General features: G+C 38.9%; 1 protein-coding gene across 2 annotated transcripts in view; it reads left to right on the top strand.

The window, feature by feature from the left end:
• Positions 1-27,389, top strand: part of cps1 (carbamoyl-phosphate synthase 1, mitochondrial) — a 59,387-nt gene extending 31,998 nt beyond the window's left edge. For both annotated transcript variants that reach the window (XM_058787595.1, XM_058787596.1), the window contains 11 exons: positions 6,227-6,302; positions 8,758-8,835; positions 9,888-9,995; positions 10,701-10,790; positions 11,079-11,249; positions 16,584-16,658; positions 17,281-17,379; positions 19,086-19,145; positions 19,293-19,405; positions 26,020-26,149; positions 26,226-27,389. In XM_058787595.1, coding sequence (XP_058643578.1) covers positions 6,227-6,302; positions 8,758-8,835; positions 9,888-9,995; positions 10,701-10,790; positions 11,079-11,249; positions 16,584-16,658; positions 17,281-17,379; positions 19,086-19,145; positions 19,293-19,405; positions 26,020-26,149; positions 26,226-26,354 — 1,129 coding nt within the window. In that variant the 3' untranslated portion in view covers positions 26,355-27,389. The remainder of the gene's footprint in view (positions 1-6,226; positions 6,303-8,757; positions 8,836-9,887; positions 9,996-10,700; positions 10,791-11,078; positions 11,250-16,583; positions 16,659-17,280; positions 17,380-19,085; positions 19,146-19,292; positions 19,406-26,019; positions 26,150-26,225) is intronic.
• Positions 27,390-27,842: the final 453 nt, after the last annotated feature.

Raw genomic sequence — 27,842 nt, 5'->3', positions numbered from 1 at the left:
GGCTTTCGTGGTGGCTTTCCGGAGTAGGATGGCTTCAGGATACCGGGTGGCATAGTCCACCACGACGAGGATGTGCTCATGTCCCCGGGCTGACTTGGGCAACGGTCCCACCAGATCCATCCCGATCCGCTCAAAGGGCACCTCAATAATGGGTAGTGGAATGAGCGGTGAGGGGGGAGGGTGGTTTGGTGAGGTTTTCTGGCACTCGGGGCAGGCTTGACAAAACCGTCGGACCTCAGCTTCCAAGCCGGGCCAGTGGAACCGGTCTCAGATACGATGGATTGTATTCCCAGCCCCGAGGTGTCCGGCCGAAGGGTGGGCGTGTGCTAGATTCAAGAACGTCTCCGTCTTTGAGCGTGGGACCACTAGGAGCTTTTTTTCAGCCCCACTCGGGTCAGGATCTCACTCTTCACCGCCTCATAGTTTTCAGCCACGGCCGTCGGGAGACTGAAGAAGGTCCGCTGTGCTTCGCCAGTTAAGAGTGGGGCTAGTGCGCGGACCCATTCGTCTGGATCCCATCCCTCCATAGTCGCCGTGTTCTCAAACATCTGTAAGTAGGCCTCCACGTCGTCGTGGGCCGTCATCTTTGGCAGAAGCTGAGTGGCTTGGACTCGCGGGTCCGGTAACGGAACGCGCTGGCGGGCGGCCGTGCGGAGAGCGGCGATTTCCTGGTCAGCCTGGCCCTGGCGGGTAGCCAGATGCTCCACGATTTGTTGTTGGCGCAGGCTGACGTCGGTTAGCTGCCGGAGTAGTTCTTCCATCCTTGGGGGAGGAGTACTCGCCGTTCTGAGAGTGCACAGAAACAGAAAAAAAGGAGGGGTTGAAACGTGTAGATCACTTGTCGGTGAAAATTCCGATCATGCCTGCATTCTCCACCACTGTGATGGGGTGGAAGAATCACGCGACAAGGAGAGCTCAAATAAATACCCTGGAGGGTGGATTTATTCACAAAATAGAAGAAGTGCAAAGTGTGAGGTGGTTGACTGGCGTGGTGTGGTGCTCTCAGTGCGGTTTCTCCCGGTGCGGTGAGTACGGCGTGCAGCTCTCGTCAGAGCGGGGTCGGTCACTCGCTGGCTTCTGAGAGAAAAAAGAGAGACAACACATTAGTCTTCAGCCTAGGCGAACTCTCCCCATCCTGCAGCCTCACACGGCTTATCTGGCCGTGGGCTGATGAGCCCCAGGTGTGGCCGATCCCGTCGTGATGAGCAGGTGCAGGTGCAGGTGTTCCGTGTTCGTCTCCAGGGCAACGCTGATGAGTTGTCGGGACGCTCGTCACACTACACACATGTAACAACCCTCAAAATGGTATGTGTAAGTACAAATGTGTAACAGGACATTGGTAACAACACTTTTTTTTTTTTTACTTCACTAAGTACTTGTGTAACAGGAATTATATAACTACATTTTGTAACAACAGTATGTATAAGAGTAATTGGAACAATTTCATCCAGGGGGTTGAAACGGGTAGGTTTAGAGATATGTAAAGTGGGAGGAGTTGGATCTCGAGTTGGAGTTGGTGCTCCACTGTAATACCAGGGTACGTACATGGTAACTCCTCAGGAACTGTCCACTTAATATAAAGTGTAACATTTTGGACACCAACCACAATTTATATGTAAAGCCTAACTTACTGGCCGCTTCTGTGTAACATCAAAGTAATTACATGGTAAATCCATAGGAATTGTCTACTTAATATAAAGTGTAACACTTTCTTTACAAAAAAGTGCTGTGAGTCCTGTTACACATTTGTACTTTCATTACCAAAAAGTGTTGTTACCAATGTCCTGTTACACATTTGTACTTACACATACCATTCAGTGGGTTGTTACATATGTGTAGTTACACAAACATTAGAGCGGTAGATACTATGTACCAATGTGCACTTACACTGTGGTCACATACTGCGTACACATCTAGTTACTATGTAAGTATACAGGTATTAGGGACACTTAATATAAAGTGGGACCGGTGAAGTCAGGACACAAGCACAGTACGAAATTAACTCCCCATGTGATGCTTTTGTATCTCTTTGGCAGAGACTTTTGTGGGATCAAAAGCCAAAACCAGTGTTTGAAAACTACTGCAGTAGAATTAGTTACTGAACAATTGACTTGATTTTGAATGAATCATTGAAATGGTGTATTTAAAACGAATCAGCTCAAAAGAGTGATTCTCTGATCCGACGAATCAGTTAACAGCTCCATAGGGCATAATTTTCAGTGAATTAATTATTTGAATTAATAATAACAACAACAACAATAATAATAATAATAATAATAATGATAAATAAAATTTTCCTCACAAAAATATGGTCCCTTTCTGCTACTATGAATTGTCATTGTATGGAAAAGACCAAAGTGAATTTTTCAGACCAAAAAAAAAAAACAACATAAAAGTTTTCATTTTTGATTCCATTAATAGCTCTCCAGTTTTCATAAGTAGACTGCCCTGAATCAAATGAAAGTAGACATCAGTCAGTGTAAAGCAGTCAACTGCTGATTTGTCAGAAGAAGAGAAATGTCACTCCAGGCTTCTCAATGATGGCCTGTAGAAATCTTGGGTAAGATGCAATTCACCCACATTATAAGACTCTCAGACTGGCAGGACTTGAACAGCTAATTTGCTCATAATCAGACAGTAGGCATCTATTTTGAGTGCCGCAATGAGAAAATTAGATTCCTTTTAAATCCGGCACCCAGTCCGCTGTGCTGCAAGAGGGCACACAGAAATAGCTAAAAAAAAAATTCTGCTTTTAACCATTACCCAATACACATCTCAATCATAAAAGCACTTTCATCAGTGGAGCATTTTTCTGTTTGTTCTCATTAGATGTTGCCTCAAAGGTTACTGTCTGTTTTGAGAGAAGATTAGAGCTTTTTTCTCAGGGAACTGCAGCAGTCAAAATACAGAGACTCATATTGTGCCAAGTGTGAAGCTAATAGATATCAGTGGAAGGTGCAGAGCACAAATTTCAATCTTGTAACCAGACTGAAAACATATGAAACTAAAGCTAAATGAAAGTAAAATGCTTTAGCAATCAGTATTTGAGCAAGTACATAAGCAGCCAGTGTTCAAAACTATTGCCTTACTTTAGCCCGATTCACAACGGTTAGCTTATAATAATGTTTTCTAATTTGAGTGGTCCGGTTTTTTTTTTCACGGGAAATTTGAACGTGGCACTGCATCATTATGTCACATCTGTAAACATAAAGAAGTTAACCCGGCTAGTATGCTATCGTATGTAAGGATCCTGCAGGTGACGGATCATTTATAGCCTTTTCTCACAGCAGCTAGAATAATTAAATGGGTTGCACTTTATTTTACAGTACGTGAATTTACATGTACTTATAGTGTACCTACCTAAGAAAACACTGGTAATATAAGATAACTACATGGGATAGGATTAGGTTTAGGGGTCGGTTCAGGGTTAGTACCTAGTTATTACCTAGTAATTGTAATTGCTATAATCAGTACATAGTATGTACATGAGTAACATGACTGTAAAATAAAGTGCTACCATTAAATGTATCATTTTGATGGTGGATTATAATCCAGAAAGGATTATGTGTTTATGAAACACATGTGAATGCAATTAAATTATATTTCAGTTTTAAATGTGCTTCTGATTACAGATAGCCTGGGATTACACAAGATTTGTATTTTAAAGAAAACCAGTTTGAAGGGAGAACAATTTGCTTTTTGGGTTAAAAGAATTTCTTAATATGAAATTTGAATGGCATGACAATTAGATATTAGACTCTACAGAAATTGAAATCTACACGCTAAAACACACTATACTCATAGTCACGCAATGCTGATGTTGTTAACATTAATAATTTAAGAATAAAGTATAACAATAATAATACTTTGCACGGTTTGATGTGATATGAGCTAACTGATCTTTAGATTAAATCACCATTGGTAGCGCGATTTATGGTAATGCTTTTTTCCTCAGCTGGTCAGAACAAACGTGGCTGATTTGTTACTTACTTGTTCAGATGGCAATTGTAGCAAATTAGCTCAAAAGGGGAGTATTTATAATTAATTATAACTGGTTATAATTAATAATAAATATTCAGATTAGATCTTAGAATTAACTAACAGAATCGATATTACAATTATTTGATCTGTCCGTCCACCGAGCAGACAATATAATTATTTATCAATTCTAGGAAAGATTATTTTCCTGGCCAAGGAACAATAGCCTTCCTACTTATACAGTACTAGCAGTAGTTTAGCATGTAGCAAGGAGCAGCATTCAGTGACTTTAAATCGTGAGCAGGACACAGAAGACAATCAATTGTGAATATAAGGGATTTAATAAATGGGACTATGGCTAACATACAACTAAACTAAGCAAAACATTTTATATATATATATATAAAGAGAGAGAATGAAGGAAAGTAAGGAAGAGAGAGAGAAGAGCAAAAGAATGGCAGTATTTCACATCAATTAACCACAACCTAATGAGAATCATCAAAGAATCAAAATTCAAAACTTCAAACTTAAACACGCATCTAATTAGTTGTAAACGGTTACTTGCATTGGTTTTGTTGCTGAATAAGAGTCCTGATGCGGTGGGCAAGTGGTTCTTGATGATTTCTTTAGGAGTGAGCTGAAGAATTTCCTCTGGTCCTTCTGAAGATAGGAAAGTCCATAGCAAGTCCACAAAGTTACTTGAAGGTAAAACTGCCAGAAGGTTCAACTCAAGAGGAGAGTTTTTGGAGTGTGTCCGTCTCAAGAAGAAGAGTTTTGAGCGGCGATTAGTCTGAGTTCGGAACTTTTGATAGTCCACCTTTTGGGTGGAGTGGCCAATCAGAGGCATGAATTTTGAGCGGGAGAAACTTTCTGTCTCCGTTTATGGTCCATTTGCATTTTTAATGCTGGTCTGGAGAGTTGGTGTAGTTTTACTTCAAAGCATAGTAAAAATTGTATGATGCATTTCACGATCACATAGTGTACATCATTGTTCGAGGAATAAAAAGATCACTTTGATACCAAGAAAGTAACCCCTAGACGATATTAAAGCAGAGATACACTCATACACTTGAATATAGGCATTTAAAGTCTAACTAATTCAAGTAAAGGGTTGTAACTGTAGACCAGAGAGGTGATCTGTCTAGCATCTTTTTGATAGTGGGGAAAAACCATTGGCAATTTTGCTCCCATATAAATGTAGACGGTGAGGCCAGGTCGGTAATTTATATGCAGATGTCTATATATATGCAGCTTGCAATTCCAGATTTTCAAACATAGATGGTGACAAAGAGGCAAAACTTATGGACTGCAACTTTAAATATACCCTTTAACGGTATAAATCAACACCCACATACAATACAGTCTCTTGCAGAGATTTGCTTTCATTTGTCAAGAAAACCCAGCTTTTTTTATTTATTTTATTACTTCTTTCATTCGTTTGAATATTTACTGCCCCGTGTGACTCCATCACCGCTTAGCTGCTCAGTTGAGACCCGTGTTTTGAGTCCTGCTCTGTGTTTCTGTGGGTGTTTGGTGCCAGCTGTGGCTTGGCATCGTTATATTGCCTAAACCCGTGCCTGAGGCTCAGACTCTCAGGGACTGCAGCTCCGACACAGAACCTGACAGAAACACTGCCAATTCATCTGGACCGTGGAACGGTTCGTACTGAAGAGACGTTTAGGGCTGTCTCAGTATATTTCCCACTTGTCTCTCTGTGTTCACTGTATTTTGATGTGTTAGTGAAACATATTGCTAAGTGTCAGTTAAATAGTGAAAAGTTAAGCAGATTACCTGCTGTAATATTTTATTATGGGATGCAACCAGAGTTTAACGTCAACTTTTTTGCTTAATAAACGTATTGATTTCTTTAATAAAAAAGGTGCACACACACAACCCAAAATGTTTCTATGGACATGTCCATATATGTGGATGATCATTTAATCAGGTGCGGTTTGGCTATGCCACAAATGTTAGCTGCAGGGCTGATGCCATTCAAATCACAAAAACAAATCAGTCTTTTTTTTTCTCTCTATATGAAGCACATTCAATGCTGATCGCCTCGAGGAACAGCTGACCCAAATATATTTCTCTAGTTTGCTTTTTCTCTCTTCCTTTCTTCATTTACACAACTCTACATATCTTCCTTTCTGTTAGGTTTGACTCTACAACCATCGAATCATGTTTTTGTCTCCTGATGGGCTTATTTAAATGTCAGAGTGATGAATGATGAGAATCTTTCTGTTTCCAGTGGCTCAGCCATGAATGTGGTGTACGGTGAAGATGAGATGAAACGTTTCCTGGAGGAAGCCGCGCAGGTGTCACAGGTGAGATCTGCACATTTAACCATTTGGCCCGGTTGCAGCATAAATAACTTTAATGTGAAGCGTGTTGGTTTTGCCACATGAATCATGCAAAAGCTCAGTCATGAATTATGTAACATGCAGCCTTTTTACCCATTATCACAAATGAATGATGTTCTTGAAATTACATTTCATCCTATCTATACACACCCTTTAGGAAAATATGCCCTAAAGAGCTTTTTATTTTTTAAAAACAGACCAAGCACATTTCCAGCAGCTCCAGATTTTCTGTACCTCAGGGCTAGTATTGATTTTCATCTCCTGTTCCTGCTGCCCCTTACAGTTTTTCCATTTAAGAGTGCAATAGTTTTCCTGAGTCCAGCAAAACCGCTTTACCATCACTGTCACCATTCCTGAGTACATAAGGAAAGATATTGAGTACTTTTTCACCATAATTTTTATTTTAATTACCATCACTAGCAAAAATGAATTTAATTAATTTTTATAGTGTCGAGCTTGTAAATTATTCAGATTTGTAGCTATAGGATATAGAGAACTACTGAGGTGTTGCAGTGCATGGCAATATTTTCATAAAATCAATGTTTTTTCCTACTTCAAACCAAATCAAGATGAACCTTTGCCAAAGAATGACTATTAACTTTATATCTGAAATGTGAAGCAAAGCAGGTTGTTAAATAAAGTTAAATGCGTCATCAGTGTTTGAATGCATTTTAGCATTGCTTCTGCTAATTCATTCAGTGTTGTCCATTTTGCCAAAAGTCAAAGACTGTTAATTAAAAAAAAAAAAAAAATGCTAAAAAGTAAATTTTTATTTTTTTTACTTTGACTCTAAGCTAACAGATGTGGACTAAAAGCCACAGAACTTCAACAGTGATTTCATGAGGTCTTTTACTTCACAGCCCTATAACAGTGCAGATCAATGATATATATATATATATATAGATTTATAGAGAGTTGTGAACCCTTTTATGGCTCTAGTAAAATGAGCTTGAGCTGAACACATAATGTTCTCAAGCACTCAGTTAGCCTTAGTTCATCTTTCATCAGTTAGAGATGAGTGTATTTACTATGTCTCTCCATACTCTCTGTATACTACTGTTCAAAAAGTTTGGGGACCGGAAGAAGCTTGCTCACTAAGGCTGCAATTATTTGTTCAAAAACACAGTGAAACGGTAATAAGACTAAAATATTTTCTATTTAAATATATTTTAAAATGTGATTAAAGGTGGGGTAAGCGATTTCTGGAAGCCAATGTTGATATTTGAAATCACCAAAACAAACACGCCCCTACCCTAAATGTGTCTCGCCCCTATTTTGATAGCTCCGCCCCCCACATATGTAGCCTACGCAACCCAGGCAACGATTAGTTCTGTGAAACAAAGCAAAACCAATGTTACACCGTGTCTACACCAGACGCAAGCGGCGTGACAAAATATATATATAACTATAGAAGTCATTATAATCAGTGATGCTGTCTACACTGGATGCTGCGCGGCACAACAAATCTCTGACAGAAAACTGCTGCCGCATTCTATTTATGACATACTGACACAAATTTCAAATGATTTTCAACGGTTGCTTTGTCGCGTCCAGTGTAGGCAGACTTTAGCTGTGTGTCCGGTGTAGACACTGTGTTACTCACCTATCAAGAAGAAACAAAGCAACCTTGGCGTCCGATCGCAGGCCTTCCGCTCCTTGAGTTCTCTCCAGTGCTGGAAAGCTGATCCGATATTTACACGGGTCCTCCTTCTGTCACTCGGCTCGGATGTTCACTGAACGCTCTCTCCTCCATATCATGAGTAGACACGCCCCTTACAGCTGATTGGCTACAAGTTTGTTTTGGTACTCGGCCCCGAACGTTTTTGAAAAATTACATACCCCACCTTTAATTGCTGTGATATTCAAGTCACATACACACCAAAGGGTCATCGTGTTATTTACTGTATATCAGTACAACTGCCACAACAGGTTAACTAAACGGTGTGAAAGGCTGAAATAATCAATATCTGTGTCTGTACGTCAGTAGCCTACCTCATTCAATGAAAATCCAAAAGCCTAAAAACTTCACTTTCCCACCTAAATTCATATTTTAGTGTATGTCAGGTTGCCTTTAAAGCCAGTCAAATGACTAATGGATATTAGAAGATTGGAATAGAGACGGGTCTTTCAGACATGTGCTGGATGGAAGGGTTTAGTTCTGCAAAGCATTATGCTTATATTCACTTAAGTAACAGAATGACCCTGTGCTGCATGAGGCTAAGGTTGGTGTGGCTGTAAGAGACGGTTAACAATTCTGGGAAGCACTTCACAAACACTCTGTCCTTGTTAATGTACAGCTGTAGCCTTGAAAGGCACTTTGAATCAGCTTTTCAATACAGCATTTTCGATGCCCTTTTCAGTATTCTTAAGAGACTCTTTTTTAGCAATGGCGTTATTTACAGCATTTTCTTGGGAACAGGATCATCCTGTGGTCATCACTAAATTCGTCCGAGGTGCCAGAGAAGTGGAGGTGGATGCAGTGGCCAGAATGGGCAAGGTGAGAGATGCTAGAATAATTTTCCAACAGAAAAAGGGTAAAATGAGTAAAATAACTATATCAAGCACTAAATGGAAATCTGAACGTAGAATATGGAACACTAGATTTTGATTGAAACTGTCCCAAATCGAAGATCCATGTTGCAGTGGTTTGATTGTGAGGATACAGTTTGTTGTGTAAGACTTTTGAGAACATGCTATCCCACACACCCACACATAAACACAAGACAACAACAACAACAAAAAAAACCCTTCAAAAATAAAAGATGGCTCAGTCTAAAAAAATGCTTGTAAGTATGTTCCTTCCCTTTTTGTTTCTTTATCACAGCTTAATCACATAATTGTTGTGTTAAGTAAAATTAGGATTATAATGTGACGTCTAGTTTTTATGGAAGCCCATTTCCACCACTGAATAAAAAATAAAAAAGGTTATTGCGACTTTTTATCTCACAATTCTGACTTTTTTTCTCATAATTGGGTGATATAAACTCGCAATTCTGTGAAATAAACTCGCAATTGTGAGACTTAAAGTCGCAATTTTGAGAAATAAATTCAGAACTGCGAGATATAAACTCACAATTCTGACTTTTTTTCTCAGAATTACGAGTTTATATCTCGCAATTCTGAATTTATAACTCGCAATTGCGAGTTTCTATCTCACAATTCTGTGAAAAAAAAGTCAAAATTGTGAGATAAAAAGTTAATGTATGCATATGTTTTTAGTATGCATATTACTAGCATATTTGCTGTTTGTTTGTACTTATAAAGCACATATTATTCTTAACCATATTGTACTGTAAGGTAGTTGTTAAGTTCATGTATTGGGTAGGATTAAAGGAATAGTTCACCCAATAACAACACTCAAAGGCTAGTACCATCAACGAAAGTAATAAAGACACTTTTAAAATGTATCAAGTTGCAACCATTGCAATCTGTTGATGGTTGGGAAATGTGTTACACATGAGCCCATCCATGATTTGAAAAATGCAAAAGTAAAACGAGCTGAAATAAATGATAGCTAAACAGCTGTTTTAAGTCTGGTTGTGGTTACAGGTGCTGGCTCATGCTATCACAGAGCATGTGGAGGATGCAGGAGTGCACTCAGGAGATGCCACACTCATGCTGCCCACCCAGACCATCAGCCAGGGAGCTCTAGAGAAGGTCTCAACTTGCTAGTTTGCACCTTGTCCAGGAAGGCATTTCATTTCATTTTTGTTTTGTTTTGTTTTTCCATCACATTTTAACACATTTTTTTCCATCTGTTGTACAATAAGTTTTTGCATCAGGTGTTTTCTTTAAAACGTTGTGGCTTTTCCCATTTTTGACTGGCGATTCTGTCCCCATGAAGAACATAATGTTGAAACATCCATTACTAAAATTTGCATTGTTAATGTGACATCCAATTTGTGCAGGAAAAATCAAATCTGGCTACACAAAACATATGCTGGTGTCATTTTTAATCTAAAGTTTCTTTCAGTGTGGTCTTGATTATGTATTTCATGAGCCACAGATGTGACTTTTCAGCTTGAAGGAAAATGAATCAAAGCCGACTGTCAAAAATAGTCTGTGTGTTTGTGAAATCCACCTCTTAAAACACATCTGACAAAACGTGTTTATTCCCAGCAAAGTTAGAGGGCCAGCAGTCCATCAAAGTCTTCTCTTTTCAGCTTCCTCGGTTTATCAGAGTTGATATTAAACTTTCTGCGCTTCCTAAAATGTACATTTGATTGCTGTATGTTTGAGAGGACATGCATAACTCAGACTGTGATTGATGTTTTCCGGCTGTTGCTTATGTAAAGACTTCGAGTTATTACTTGTAGTTTTTATTTATATATTTTTATTATATATATATTTTTTTTATTTTAGGTGAAAACTGCTACACAGAAAATCGCAAAGGCGTTTGAGATTTCAGGGCCATTTAACACTCAATTTTTGGTGAAGGGCAATGACGTAATGGTAAGTTATTGGTGCTTTAGGAAAAATGTGTCTGTGACTTTAAAAGATATGAATTTGAACATTACTTTTTCATGGCCAGTGAACCGACAACATTTAGAAACATTTTTGATCCAGAATTATTATTAGAACTACTTTCCATTTTTTCTTCTTTATTTACTCTGTAAATTATGCTTTCCACTGAAAAACATTGGGTCATAGGAAGGAAGAAATTATTTTTTATTCAGCTTTATATTTGTAATTTGTAGAATGTGTTTGCTGGTTACTCAGGACCGTGTGTTTCTGTCTCAGGTGATCGAGTGTAACCTGCGTGCATCTCGATCTTTCCCTTTCGTCTCTAAAACCATTGGTGTGGACTTCATTGATGTGGCTACCAGGGTCATGGTGGGAGAACCACTGGACGAGTCTCGTCTGCCCTCCCTAGAAAACCCAATCATTCCAATAGACTATGTTGGCATTAAGGTATGTGTCTTAAGTAAAGTAAATGTATGAATTAGCAGTTAGCGCACATGCATTTTATAGTACTTTATTTATACTATATTATCAATGTATCAAAAGTATAATTTGTATATAGACTGAAAATTACAAATGAAATTAGATAGATAGACAGACAGATAGATACTTTATTAAGCCCAGAGGGAAATTAAAAATAAATGTGTGTGTGTGTATATTTGAGGTCGACCGATTCATCGGTTTTGCCGATTAATCTGTACCGATAGTTCATTGCCGCAACTATCGGTTATCGGCAAAATCCATGCCGATAGTTTTCCGGTTTGCAACCATTGCTGGAGTGGCTGAGAAGGGTCCGCTGGCTGTATGAGAGCGGCCTCTAGAGGCGGAAATCATTGACAGCACTTGTTGTTTATTTTGACACGTGACACTGTGTGCTGCACAGAGCTGGAAACTCCAGACGCGCATTTAAATACAGCCGACAGAAAAGCCTGCCGTGGAACACACCCTAGGCTATAAATTATGTATTGTGCATTTTTCAGCAAAATGTTTGTCTTTCTGTGGCTCTAATAAAGTCTGTATGCTTCATATAGAGAGCTGTAATAGATCGCGCTTTCTCTTTTTCCGCTTGCTCTGTTTTTTTAAACACTGAACTTCAAACTTATTTATGCCACATTGTTCATTCTTGAAGCAAACTTATGTCCGTTTGGGGATTAAATAAATTGTTTTAGACCGCCACTTGAATTGAACGCAAAGCGTCTAGTGTGTGTGTGTGTGTGTGTGTGTGAGATACCTCTGAGTTCTCCTAGACGCAGCGCTTTTGCCCGGTGTGTGGCTAACTTTTTTTTTTTATTATTAGATAATTATCAAGTGATAAAAAATAGAAGCATATAAAGTGTGTGAGTACACATACAATATCCATATGTATGTAATTTTAATGCTATGGCCTTGTGCAGATATTTAAAGATGGCCATCTTTAAGCATGATTGTTGAAATTAAATGGTAATACTTAACAATAAGAGTCCATTCCTAGCATTAATGAAAACTGTTGAAGTATTGTTCCTTGTTAGAGTGTGTTCATTTCAACATTCACTATTAGCAACTAATAGGCTACATTTTTAAAATTTTAAAGTTTCTTTTAACATTAGCAAATTATGAAATAACTTTAATGATTAATATAGTAAATAATATTAATATTTTTATTCATTTACAATTTATGGTTCAATACTGTTACTGTTTTTTTTGTTTTTTTTTTAAATAGTAAAGCACTAGCTCTCTTTCAGTATCCATTTTGAAAACTATCGGTTGATTATCGGTCGACCTCTAGTGTATATAAAAGATTTTATTTATATATTTATCTATATACTAGGTTGCGTTTATTTGATCAAATACAGTAAAACCGTAATTCTGTGAAATATCAATACAATTTAAAATAACTGTTTTCCATTTTAATGTATTTTAAAGTGCAATTTATTCCTGTGGTGGCAAAGCTGAATTTTCAGCAGCCATTATTCCAGTCTTCAGTGTCACATGATCCTTTAGAAATCAGTCTGCTAATCTGGTGATCATGAAACATTTCTTATCATCAATGTTAAAAATAGTTGCCACTTAATATTTTTGTGGAAACTGAGATTTTTCAGGACTTTTAGCGTTCTTTGAATAAAAAGTTTTAAATAACAGGATTATTTAAAACAGAAATGTTTTGTATCATGAATCTTTACTGTCACTTTTGATCAGATAATTTTAATCCAGCCTTGCTGAATAAAAGTATTAATGTGTTTAAAAAAAAAAAAAAAAACATTAATGCATATTTCCAGCATAATATTACATATCACATACTGTTTAGAGGTTTATTTGTTTTTTACTTTTCAAGTTACTAGTTACTACTTACTGAACAAGCCAGTTAATCGGCTTTAAAAGTGATTGATTGTACAATTAAATTACTAGAGTGTTTGTGCTGGTTTGTATCACAGGTTCAGGAGTCAAAGTAGTTACGTGAATCTAAGACACTTGCCGCCTGAATGGTGTCTCTATTCTCCCAAAGTCATTTCCTGTGAAATGATCAAGGAGTTTCAGTGCAATAGCCACAAAGAGGAGCCAATCACAAGGGAATAATCCCCGTCTCCTGCCAATCTCAAAGTTTTAAATACCTCATTTAGTGCTGAGAGGAATTTTAAACAGCTAACTGGATGTTTCTGTTGGAGAGAGACGTATAGGGGATTTACACTCTCTTGCAAGATTAAAGATTCGTTCTCTCTCTCTCTTTCAAATGCATCTCTCGTGATCTTTTTCTTCAGTTTCCCATAAGAAAAGATGTCATGAATGAAATCTCACTTACAAGTCAGATGTTTCTTCTCCTGAACGCCAACAAGAGCAAATGGAAATATATATTATATTATATTATAATATAATGCAAGTGCATATTTTTCTTTTATTCAGCATTCACATTAATCATTGTCATTAATCATTAATCAAGTCACAGTAAAGATGCTGATAATGTTATTTCAATATAAATTTTCTGTCTTTGCAGCACTGTGATATGAAGAGTGTACAAAGTAACACATCTGTAGCAATAGTGTGAAAGTGAATAGCACATAACAGGCACAACACCAGTATAAACAGATATTTATTGGTACAATATGTTTCACATGACTAAACATGCGGCATCGTTTTCATAGACCACACTACAATGTGAAAACGCCATTTTCAAATGTATCTACTTTGGAGAATGTTTTCAAAACGCTCCAATTTCCTTGACAAAAACAGCATCTCAGCGTGGACAGATGGCCAAAACGGAGAGAAAAAGATGTGTTTTCAAACAAAAATGTATTAGTGTGGACAAAGTCTTGATCACTAAATCAGTGTATTAGAATGATTTTTGAAGGATCATGTAACTGAAGACTGAAGTAATGGCTGCTGAAAATTCAAGTTTGCCATAACAGGAATAAATGACATCTTAAAATAATTTTAAAATACATTCAAATGTAAACAGTATATGTATATTAAACTGCAATAATATGTAACAATATTTTGCTATTTTTACTGTATTGTTCAACTCCTCTTGTAGGCTTGGTGAGCATAAGAGACTTTTAAAAACATTTCAAATTATTACAGACCCGAAACATTTAAAAGTAGTGTATACATAATATTTATGATATTTTCCCTTTATTGTGTGGCATGTTGAGAGTGAACAGATCTGTGGCACCAAAGAAAAAAGTAAAAATCAGTGGTAAAGATAAAAGGACCTTAATTTAAATTCTGTCAGAGTAGTCAGATGCAGGATAATATAAATAAATATAACAGAGTCCACATTGGAACATTATCCTGTTTCGTATTTCCTCTCCTTTTGTCAAGCTGGGTAGCACCTCAGAAACAGTGCTCTTCCTGCCTAACAAGTCCCAAATGTGAAGTCTGTACTGCCTTCCTCAGCTTCACAGACTGGATGAAGGTTGGCATGTAAGAGTTTTTCAGAGAGCATAGACATACTACTTTGTGTTTCATGAAAGTGGTTGTTATCCTTGTTTGGGAATCTGCTCCTCACATTAACCACAGCACCGTGTTTTTGTGTAATCGGTCCATGAAGATGATCCAGATATCTCTCTGAAGATCCAATACTTGATTTTTCTACAGCTTTCTGCTGGCATTGTGCAATATTATTGTTGGTTACAATATTTGAATTTTCCTCTTGTAATGCATGCAGTGACCCATTGGGACCAGAAAGGCCTGGTTTCCATGCCAACCACTGGCCTTTAAAGGAAGCACTATAAATTGGTAATAGGGAAGACCATTCTTTGCTACTTCATGTTCTGGGATTCTCCTCGCAGGGTAATGTGAATCCTCAGGGGGTTCAGTAGTAAATAATGTATCTGCTATGACGATGAACTGACTCTGGAACGGTGCCCGGCTTGAAATAACAGTAGTAGTAGAAGTAGTAGTGTCCTTCACCTCCACAGTTCAGCCTGATGGAGGTGCCCACTGGGATTCCTGCCACATTAACAGCCAACTGTGCTTCCATACCAGAACGAATCAAAGCTGCTTGTGTTTATTCCCGCCGGTGCGGCCTTCTCTTGCATTTACATGCATAAATGAGGCTGGCTTATCCAGGGCTGATTAGATGGCTTCAAGGATGAGTTCCCCCTGGTGGCGCTCTGCAGTGGAGGCCGGGGTGGCGTGTTAATCTGCGTCCCGTGTCCCCTGTGCAGGTAATGGGAGCTGTCTGCTTTTAATTGGAGCGATAAGGACGTCACTTCTCACAGGGCAATGAGATTGCCCCGTCACTCGAGAACTGCTTGAATAGAAGTCAAACCGCTCCCCTGTTGGTCCAGTCCAAAACATTTAACTTTTAACAGTCCCACCATGTTCTATAAGCCGACACTCAATAGCACCCATTATCCAAATTCATCCAGCATCTTTTTTTTTCTTCTTTGAAATATGTGTTCTGCTTATTCAAGACGCTAGGTTGTTTACCTCACTTTAAGTCATAGCATTGTGTCCTTCGGGTTTGTTGTGTCTCTTCCACAAACTGATGTTTTGAATGTCCCCGGTGTGGATGATTTAGGTCTGCTAATGTTTTGGCCTGTGGGTGGCAGTGGTGTTGTAGGTTTATCGTTTACTCATGAACTTTCATATTAGAAGTTCTTGTATAATATCATTTGATTGGTGAGAATCACCCTAACATGTCAAATGCTCTTGAAACCATTAACCCTATATTAAAAATTGTAACATTAGACTTTCATTAGGCTGGTATACATTTTCTCGCTTTCTTGTTCCCAGGATGCGTGATAAGCACTGTGCAATAATGCTTCACAGATAAGTGTCAGGAAGTAAACAGCATTTGTATCAGATGGCTTTTCTAAATAAATGGAAGCCTGCATCTCCTAAGTTGTATCAATATATAGCAAACTGTTTCTTTTGCAGTTCTACATCTGCAGCAAAATCATTCTAAATGCTTAGATGTTACAGCAGTATAATAAATCAATTGTTGTACATTGTATTTGTTAACATAATTCATAATTTTGTTGTTATAATTTCTGTGTATATACCATTTTAAAGAGTTTGGGGTAGATAACATTATTATTATTATTATTATTATTATAAATAAATAAATTAAAGGCATCTATCAATCTATCGATATGTTATTTTAAACTGTAATAATATTTTACAATAATCCTGTTTTACTGTATTTTTCTTAAATAAATGCAGCCCTGATGAGAGACTTTTTTCAAAAACATTTAGAAACTTTTGAATGGTAATGTATATGCTTCAGCCAGTAAAAAACAAAACAAAACAAAAAAACATATTGAAAGACCTCTATTTGAAATTGAATATGTTTATACTCTTTGCTAGGCTCCTATGTTTTCCTGGCCTCGCTTGAGAGAAGCTGACCCTGTCCTGCGTTGTGAGATGGCCTCCACCGGAGAGGTATGGAGCTGCTTCAGGCACATTGATTACTGTTACATCTGTCATAAAATCTGAAGTGTCCCCAGCTTGTGTTTTCATCTCAGGTTGCCGGGGAGCAGTCCCACCGTCAGGGATAAATATTTACATATATATTTACATATTGTTTACCAATTGTAGCCTTATTAGTTCAGTGGCTCTCATGGACACATACTTCTAGTTTTCCTGTCCAAATCCAGCAAAGAGTATTTTTATGTTTCCACGCGGGCCGGTTTACCTGCTCTCCCTGGCAACGAGAAAACCATAGAAACCAGCCTGGAGGACAATGAAGCAGGACGAATGTTTTTATCGTGCAGCACTGATTTCCAGCATTAGAACAGGAAATACAATATCTCCACTACAGACTTTATGATGGCCCCATTCTGTCCGTTTTTTCATAATTGTAATATCACACCAGTCTGCCTTCATTCAGAAACATCTTTAATATGTTTGATTTATTTCACCTTGGCTTTGGATATTGTACTAATGGAGATAAATGAATAATTTATCCAGGAGTTTCTGCATGCTGTGATGAATACTTGCAGATTTACTCAAGATCTTAAAGATCAAGATATTTCTTTCTTGCTCTTGTTTTTTCTCTCTGCAGGTGGCATGCTTTGGACCAAACATCTACTCTGCCTTCCTGAAGGCCATGCTCTCTACGGGATTCAGACTTCCCCAGAAGGGGATTCTCATTGGGATACAAGTGAGGGAGAAACTTTTTTTTTTTTCCCTTTCCTTAAGGGTTGAATCTCAGAGGTCGGTCTGCATAACATCCTCTCAGATTTACTCAGTAAAACATGAACATTTCTGGCTTGTTTTGATCAGAGCAGGTTGTAAAGTTGTTATTTCCTCATAAAATGATAAACGCTATAATATGAGGTTTTCAAGTAGGAAATCAATTCCTGAATATATTTAGAGCACATTTATGAGCTTAAGAATTGATGTAAAAATTCTGTTAGTTTCTCACCCTTGCGTTGTTAAAAACTGTGAAACTGTGAAAGTTCTGACTGCTCTTTTCTATACAATTTAAGTGAATGGCAACTAGGTTTGTCAAGCTACAAAAATGAAAAATAGCTCCATAATAGTATTATGAAAGTGGTCAGTATTTATTGTGCACTGTATTCTAAGCCTTCTGAACAGACTGAAAGTTAGGATGTTTCTTCCTGAAAATCTTGCCCTCCACCATAGCTTGTAAAAATTATTTTGCATTCATGTACAATTAAGGCAAATTTATAATATAATATAATATAATATAATATAATATAATATAATATAATATAATATAATATAATATAATATAATATAATATAATAACAATACAATACAGTTTGATTAAACTTAGAAAACTGTTTTTGTATGAACTGACATTTTGAGATCGACATTTAAATGGTACAATTACTATGATTATCTTAAATAATTGCACTTGGATCAAACAACCACGATCAGACGATTAATCAGTCGTGACAGGCCATTCATCTGAATGTATATTATGCATATATTCAGTGCACTGCTTGGAACTGATTGATCTAACTTTTTTCCTCATCAAATGTGAAGCCACATATCTCAAAAATGGATTATTATCCATAAAAACCTACTAAAATAACAAAGCACCTGCGTTTTTGCATGTAAATCTCCATAAAGCTGCCCAAAAACGTATAACCATCACGAAGGGGAGAATACCGTGACACACATTCACTGGATAAAGTTACTCCAAGAAATGCAACGACCACGAGATGGAAACCACGATATGCTTTATAAAGAAATTCTTAAATGCTTAAAATACAAAGCACTTTCTGATCTGTTTCCTCAAATGGTTTTCTATGGGCAAAATTATTTTATTGTGCATCTTCCTTTACTGTAACTGTGTGATGTTCACACATCATTCTAAGCCTCAACTATAACACTGGATTTCAGGAGGCTTTGTTTTATGTTTTGATGTAATATCATCATCGGCATGCCCTCTTTCATTTCCTCCTGTGCTCTCTCAGATGTTTACGATTCATGCCCACTCTCAGCGTGGAAATCAAATATCTTGTCAGGGTCATTGACGATGCTCAGACAGCACTGTGTTCTAATGGAGTCTCGGGTATGAATGAGAGCATGAAATTCCCATTCGAAACAAACCCCCGGTTCTGTAGATGCTACCTGCCTGATGGCCGTACCTGGGGACTGCAGATCTGACATGGTTTTTAAAGCCTGATTACCAGCCCGTGGTTAAGCCTCCGTGAACACAGAGCTGCGCTATTGATCTGGAAGTGCTTAGAGGAAGACTTTTCTTCTAGAAATAGTCTCCTGCTCTGCATCCATCCACAGAGACTGCCTGACCTTTTGGCTTTGAAGTTTTTTTTTCTGTCCGGCTATCTTTTTCGTTCTGCTTTCTCAGTTGTTATTTTACCTTTTTGTCTCCAGCATTCATTCAGGCCTAACTTCCTGTCCACTGCTCATCAGCTTCATGAGGAGGGCTTTAAAGTGAGTTATTTCCATCCACTTCATTGGGTTTGAGTTAGAGTTGGTTTAAATCGTGAATCAACAAAACAGCTGCAAAACAGCTTTTTTGGCTGAATTACATCTTGCATGGATAAAAAAACAACTCTGCTTCTGTATTTATTTCTTTAGCTCTATGCCACAGAGGGTACATCAGCTTGGCTCAATGCTAATGATGTTCCAACAATCCCTGTTGCTTGGCCAAGCCATGAAAGCAAAAATACAACATTACCCTGCATCAGCAGGTGAGTACTACATTTTTATTACGGCTCTCAATTGCTATAAATATTAAAATAAAATATTTTAAAATGTTTACTAAAAGTGCTATATAAATAAAATGTATTATCATAAATTGCAATAAAAAAAAATAATGAATAAATAATACATTTATTTATTTATTTGTGCACATTTTAATCTCCTTTAAGAAAAGAAAACTAAATATTAATGTTTTCTCTAACTAATAGTTTTGGCAATTTGTGATGACACTCATTGTGCAAAAAAATTGAGGTTGGTAGGTTTTTTTTTTTTTCAATAAGTCTCTCCAAAGCTGTATTTATTTGATCAAAAATGCAGTAAATTACTAATATTGGGTAATGTTATTACAATTTTAAGTAACTGTTTTATACCTTATTTTTTTCTATAATGTAATTTATTCCTGTGATGACAAACCTGAAAGCTTTCAGCAGTTGTTACATCAGTCTTCAGTGTCACATGATCCTTCAGAGTATGCTAATATATACATTCTAATATGCTCATTTGGTGCTCAAAACACATTTCTTATTTTAAATGTTGAAAACTTTTGGTGCTTAATATTTTGTGGAAACAGTGATACACTTTGATGAATATAGTTCAAAAGAACAGCATTTAGTTGAAATAGAAACATTATAAATGTCCTTGTCACTTTTTAAGATATTTTAATGTGTCCTTAAATTAAAGTGTTAACTTTTTTTTTTTATTGATCCCAAACATTTGTGTAGCATTCATTCGAATCCGTTATAGCACTGTCATGCTACTGAAAATTTAGTAGCATCACTACTGTGTTAGTAGTACTGCATAGGACCACATATTAGTACAAACCTGATTCCAAAAAAAGTTGGGACACTGTACAAATTGTGAATAAGTTCAAGTCAAGTCAAGTTGAGCTTTATTGTCATTCCGCTACATGCGGGGGCATACAGTGGAACGAAATGTTGTATCTCGCAGGACCACGGTGCTACATAAATACAGGCATACAACAATGGAGTAAGACAATATAAACCTATACACAACTATCCTACTGATAGATTTTGACTATAAATATAAATATACTATCTATAAAAAAGTACCTATACAAACTAAAAAATACAAACTATACGAATGCTTCAGATAAGTACTGTACATGTGCAAGGAGAAACATTGAGTTCAAGCAGCTGGCTGGGGAACAGTGCAGGATGATTTGTAGTGCATGAGCATGTAAACATACATATATTACGGAGTTCTTTTTGTGGGATTTGTGTACACACAGCAGTGTGTGTGAAAAGTGACTAGTGCGCATAGAGGAGGAGAGTGTGCTACTACAGGTGGTTTGTACAGGCCCACTCACCTGTGTGTAGCACACTTCGAATTGCACGTTACATGTTACAGGAGGTAGGGGTTTGTATGGGGGTTCAGAGAGGCGGGGTGATTTGAGTTCAGGGCTCTCACAGCCTGGGGAAAAAGCTGTTGAGCAGTCTGGCAGAGCGGGCTCTGATGCTCCGCACCGCCTTCCTGATGGTAGGAGCTGGAAGAGACTGTGGGAGGGTGTGGAGTCCTTCACGATACTATTGGCTTTGCTGGAGCATCGTGTGAGGAAAATATCCAGGATGGAGGGGAGAGGGGCACCGATGATCCTTGCAGCGGTGTTCACTGTCCGCTGGAGGGTCTTGCGGTCTGCTGCAGTACAGTTCCCGTACCAGACAGTGATGCAGCTGGTCAGCACACTCTCAATGGTGCCCCTGTAGAAAGTGGTGAGGATGGGTGGAGGGAGACTTGCTCTTTTCAGCCGGCGGAGGAAATGTAGGCGCTGTTGTGCCTTCTTGGAGAGTGACATGGTATTGGTGGACCAGGTGAGATCCTCTGTGATGTGCACCCCCAGGAATTTAGTGCTGCTGACTCTCTCCACAGGCGAGCTGTCGATGGTCAGTGGGGGTGATCACGGAGTTTCTCCTGAAGTCCATCACAACCTCCTTTGTCTTACTCACATTGAGGGACAGGTTGTTAGTGCCACACCATTCAGCCAGCTGTGCCACTTCCTCTCTGTAGTGCGTTTCATCGTTGTTGCTGATGAGGCCTACCACTGTTGTGTCATCAGCGAACTTGATGATGTGGTTGGAGCTGGACTTGGCAGTGCAGTCGTGGGTCAGCAGCGTGAAGAGCAGCGGGCTGAGCACACAGCCTTGTGGGGCACCTGTGTTCAGTGTGGTAGTGCTCGAGGTGTTGTGGCCGACACGGACTGACTGAGGTCTTCCGGTTAGAAAGTCCAGGATCCAATTGCAGAGGGAATTGTTAAGGCCCAGCAGGTTGAGTTTATTTATGAGCTGTTGTGGGATTATTGTGTTGAATGCTGAGCTGAAGTCAATGAACAGCATTCTAACGTAGGAGTCTTTATTTTCTAGGTGGGTAAGAGCCAGGTGGAGAGTGGAGGAAATTGCATCGTCTGTAGAGCGGTTCGGACGGTATGCAAACTGGAGCGGATCGAGTGTGTTGGGGAGGCTGGTTTTGATGTTGTGCATGACTAACCTCTCAAAGCACTTTATTATGATTGGAGTCAGTGCTATGGGACGGTAGTCATTTAGACAGGACACAGGTGATTTCTTTGGTACCGGTATGATTGTTGTGGATTTGAGACATGTGGGGACGACTGCCTGGCTCAGCGAGGTGTTTAAGATATCTGTTAGGACATCTGTCAGCTGTGCAGCACAGTCTTTCAGTACACGGCCAGGTATGTTGTCGGGACCCGCAGCCTTGCGTGGGTTGATCCTAGATAGGGACTTCCTTACGTCGGCTGGAGACAGACAGAGCGCCTGGTCGTTGGGAGGTGTGGGCAGTTTTTGTGCAGGTGTGTCATTCTGCATTTCAAACCGTGAATAAAAGTGGTTGAGTGTATCTGGGAGGGATGTGTCGTCATCACAGGCCTGTGGCGGGGGCTTGTAGTCTGTGATGGTCTGAATAGCTTGCCACAGGCTCCGTGTGTCACTGCTGTCTGTGAAGTGATTGTTGATTTTTTGAGCATATGACCGTTTTGCATTTTTGATGCTGCGGGACAGATTGGCTCTTGCTGTTTTGAGGGCTGCTTTATCTCCTGATCTGAATGCTTCATCTCTGGTCTTTAGCAGCCCACGAACCTCTGCTGTCATCCATGGCTTCTGGTTGGCGCGTGTGGTGATGGTCTTGGTGACTGTCACATCATCAGTGCACTTTTGGATGTAAGCAGTCACAGTTTCAGTGTACTCCTGCAGGTCTGTGTGGTTGTTGTAGGTGGCCGCCTCTTTAAACATGTTCCAGTCTGTGTCCTGGAAGCAGTCCTGCAGTGCTGAGGTGGCATTGTCTGGCCATACCTTGATCTGTTTGTGAACCGGTTTGGCCAGTTTCAGAAGTGGTCTGTATGCTGGGATTAGCATAACAGAGATGTGGTCTGAGTACCCGAGGTGGGGGCGGGTTCAGCTTTGTATGCGCTCTTAACTGTTGTGTAAACAAAGTCCAGTGTGTTATTTCCTTGTTGCAAAGTTCACATGTTGGTAGAACTTTGGCAAAACTGTCTTTAGGTTTGCGTGGTTGAAGTCACCGGCTATGATGAAAAGCCGTCGGGGTTATTTGTTTGTTGTTCGCTGATGGCGCTGTACAGCTCATGACGCGTCCTTTGCGTTTGCGCACGGGGATGTATACCGCGACAATAACAATGGCCGTGAACTCCGCGGCAGATAGAACGGTCGACACTTCACAAACATAAACTCCACCAGCGATGAACAGTGTTTTGTCACTACCCCAGCATTGTTACACCATTCTTTGTTGACGTACACACACAAGCCACCGCCGCGAGTCTTACCAGACAGTGATGAATCTCTGTCCGCGGTAGCAAGTTAGTCCGTGCAGCTGAATGGCGGAGTCCGGGATGTTGTCGTTCAGCCATGTTTCAGTGAAAACAAACACACAACAATCCCTTGTCTCATGCTGTGTAGATCGACTGAGTTGAATTAAGTCCAGTTTGTTTTCCAGAGAGCGAACGTTTGAGAGCATGAGTGTTGGAAGAGCCGGTCTTGTGGGGTTTTCCTCAGCCTAGCTCGTATACCTCCGCGCTTACCGCGCTTCCGTCCTCTCTCACACCGCTTGCGACGCCGCCTTGTGCGGGTAGCGACAGTAGGCGAGGCCGCGGTCTCGAGGTCCGGCTTCAGCAGTAAACAGAGGCCTCGTAGCTTCTCAGTAGCCGCCGGCGAGAGTTGGTCTTTGTATGCGTTGCCGATATCCAAAAGTCTTTGGCGAACATATTTGAGTTTAGGAGTGATTTCCTTATGAACTAGCGGTAAATTTACACTATTTGGAGACGAACAGACGACATTAAAAGACAAAAAAGCACCGTCTTTCGGACCTGGAGCAGCCGCTGCGTCTGATCGCGCCGCCATCTTGGATCCAATATGAATCTCTGAATCTTTGGATGATAAAAAAGGAATGCAATAATTTACAAATCTCAAACTTATATTTTATTCACAATAGAATATAGATAATATATCAAATGTTGAAAGTGAGACATTTTGAAATGGCATGCCAAATATTGGCTCATTTTGAATTTCATGAGAGCTACACATTCCAAAAAAGTTGGGACAGGTAGCAATAAGAGGCCAGAAAAGTTAAATGTACATATAAGGAACAGCTGGAGGACCAATTTGCAACTTATTAGGTCAATTGGCAACATGATTGGGTATAAAAAGAGCCTCTCAGAGTGGCAGTGTCTCTCAGAAGTCAAGATGGGAAGAGGATCACCAATTCCCCCAATGCTGCGGCGAAAAATAGTGGAGCAATATCAGAAAGGAGTTTCTCAGAGAAAAATTGCAAAGAGTTTGAAGTTATCATCATCTACAGTGCATAATATCATCCAAAGATTCAGAGAATCTGGAACAATCTCTGTGCGTAAGGGTCAAGGCCGGAAAACCATACTGGATGCCCGTGATCTTCGGGCCCTTAGACGGCACTGCATCACATACAGGAATGCTACTGTAATGGAAATCACAACATGGGCTCAGGAATACTTCCAGAAAACCTTGTCGGTGAACACAATACACCGTGCCATTCGCCGTTGCCGGCTAAAACTCTATAGGTCAAAAAAGAAGCATTATCTAAACATGATCCAGAAGCGCAGGCCTTTTCTCTGGGCCAAGGCTCATTTAAAATGGACTGTGGCAAAGTGGAAAACTGTTCTGTGGTCAGACGAATCAAAATGTGAAGTTCTTTTTGGAAAACTGGGACGCCATGTCATCCGGACTAAAGAGGACAAGGACAACTCAAGTTGTTATCAGCGCTCAGTTCAGAAGCCTGCATCTCTGATGGTATGGGGTTGCATGAGTGCGTGTGGCATGGGCAGCTTACACATCTGGAAAGGCACCATCAATGCTGAAAGGTATATCCAAGTTCTAGAACAACATATGCTCCCATCCAGACGTCATCTCTTTCAGGGAAGACCTTGCACTTTCCAACATGACAATGCCAGACCACATACTGCATCAGTTACAACATCATGGCTGCGTAGAAGAAGGATCCGGGTACTGAAATGGCCAGCCTGCAGTCCAGATCTTTCACCCATAGAAAACATTTGGCGCATCATAAAGAGGAAGATGCGACAAAGAAGACCTAAGACAGTTGAGCAACTAGAAGCCTGTATTAGACAAGAAACATTCCTATTCCTAAACTTGAGCAACTTGTCTCCTCAGTCCCCAGACGTTTGCAGACTGTTATAAAAAGAAGAGGGGATAGTACACAGTGGTAAACATGGCCTTGTCCCATGAAATTTAAAATCAACTTATTTTTCCCTTACAATTATACATTTTCTCAGTTTAAACATTTGATGTGTCATCTATGTTGTATTCTGAATAAAATATTGAAATTTGAAACTTCCACATCATTGCATTCTGTTTTTATTCACAATTTGTACAGTGTCCCAACTTTTTTGGAATCTGGTTTGTATTATATATCACTACCACTGCATGCTGTATTACATAGTACTGCTTTCATGCCCTGATTGTTGGCTTTGTTTATCGGAAACATTTAGCTGTGACAGTCACCGATCGGCTGTCATGAGACCCTAGAAGTTAGGTCTGTCAACAGAGGAGGCATTCAAGTGTCTTTGTCACTTATGTTAGCATTCTGCTCTGGTGCACGGCTCTGTCGTAGCAAAATGCATTCACTGAAAGCGTACTCTAGACACTGCATGCTGAGATACTTCAAATATGTCTGCCATCTACCCTCAAGGGTTGCAGGCTTATTATGTTATGTTGTAATGAGATGTTTACTAAAGTTGGATCACAGATTTAGCTGATCACATTTATAACTAATCCGAGGGCGCTTTTAACACAGCTTTACATACATTATTGAGAGTTGGGTTCACAGTTTAAGGTTTGGTGTCTGGTTTGAATTTTTGAGAAGATGATTAACATTTTTGATACTTGTACAAAGGCGTATACCCTAAATAATGTATAGCACTTTTGAAATATTAAAATCATGTGCACCCACATGAAAATCAATGTGTAGTAGTAGCCTAATAAAATCTGGTTCATTTTTGTATTGAAAGGTGTGCTGTTTGAAATTTGTGAAACTTTTTAATGATTTACTCCATTTTCTGGTTTCTAAATAGACTTATCAGTGAAGGACACATTGACCTTGTGGTCAACTTACCTAATAACAACACCAAGTTTCTTAAAGACAACTTCCAGATTCGGAGAATGGCTGTGGATCACGGAGTACCACTTATAACAAACTTCCAGGTCAGGCTTCTCTCTTAAATGTATCATAATTCATTTTTGTTCTATAGTCTTAAACACCTGTTTCCCTTTTCTGCAGGTTGTAAAGCTGTTTGCAGAAGCCATTAGGTATTCCAGCGATTTAGACGCCACCAGCCTGTTTCACTACCGCCAACGTGAGCCCAGACTGTCAGAGAGCTCTGCTGCATGGTTAACTTGTAACCTCTAAAACAGGGGACTCAGCTCAAAAATTAGCCAGGTGGTGTTATCTATTGGGGACCAGCTGAACAGTTACAATCGGTTTTACAATCATAAATCTAACTAGACAGGGCTCAACAGTAAAGGCCCATTCACACCAAGAAAGATAACTATAACGATGATTATATTAGCTTCCATAACCAACACATAATAACCTTCTGTTTATTATAAGCACATGCTGCAGTTTTGTCATCTGCCGCTGTAATTGCTCAAGCTCTTCAAAGCAGGATGATTCTTATTGATTTTAGTTCATCTATAAAAAAATTATTCCAAAGTTGTCCCTGTGTACTATTATAGTTGTGTTGTATATTTATTTATTTAATATTTATAAAATTTTATATATTTATAAAATTATAAACTGTATTTTATTAATATACAGTATATTTATATTTTTTACATTTATTTTACATTAATTTCTTTACAAATAATAATTTTATTAAAACTATACATTTATATCAACTCCTGTAAACAATGCTCATCTATCTTTATTGTTGAGCCCTGCTACAGTTATCGGCACAATTACAGGTATTTATAAATGTGTGTCCATTTCTCTTGAACTGTGAATATTCAATATACATTTCTTGGTTAAAAAAGTAAGAGAAGCCAGCTATTATTAACCATAACAATACTACTTTTATCCAAAATGTATTAGGCTGAATGTGGCATGTGAGTGTGTGAGGCGGTGTTGAAGCTTTCTTGCTGTTTTAAACACTCAGCACTGTCTGTTCAATGTACCAAAGAGCAAGAAACTGCTGCCCTCAGCACACAATAGCACATATGCGTGTGACTACACAAAAAGATAATGATTTCTGTGAATGTGTCCCATGTTTGTGCCTCTTACCAGAGTGAGATTGGAGGATATGTCTCGACTTTCCTCAATAAATATTAACAAACATCACAGAAAGTTATTTTACGCTAGAGTAGATCTTCAAGAACAGGTCATTTATAATTAACCTGTTTAGTGAGATGGAGTATCTAATAAAAGACCCAAAATATTTATGCACCACTTCATAGCCTGTTATTTCGTGCTTTAATTTGAAATGTTTCATCTTACTGGAAAATCACAAATGGAAAATATTGGTCTAAGATAAATTAATGGATTTAAAAGTAGTACATTTGAAGCAGCTTCTTAATTGGTGCAATGTTATTTATCCATTTACTCTAACCTCAAAGTGCCATTCATGAGTGAAACATTTGAAGCTTCTTGGGAGAGTCCTTATTCAGCTTTATTAGCCTGCCAGTAATAGAAATATCAAGCACTTGGCCACCTATTAGCATTACTCTGCACAAACATTATGTTTATCACTTAAACATCACTTAAACTCTGCGCTAATTGGAAAAAGCGAATATTATGACCAAACAGCCCACTAGAGTGTTACACATTATCTAGTGGTCTAGATATTGATGCCATAATTAAATCCCAACACATCTGTGTTTGTGTGGGAGCTAAGTACGCAAC

This window comes from Onychostoma macrolepis, chromosome 09, assembly GCF_012432095.1.
Source record: "Onychostoma macrolepis isolate SWU-2019 chromosome 09, ASM1243209v1, whole genome shotgun sequence".
NCBI lineage: Eukaryota > Metazoa > Chordata > Actinopteri > Cypriniformes > Cyprinidae > Onychostoma > Onychostoma macrolepis.
This window is presented reverse-complemented; position numbering and strand designations above follow the sequence as displayed.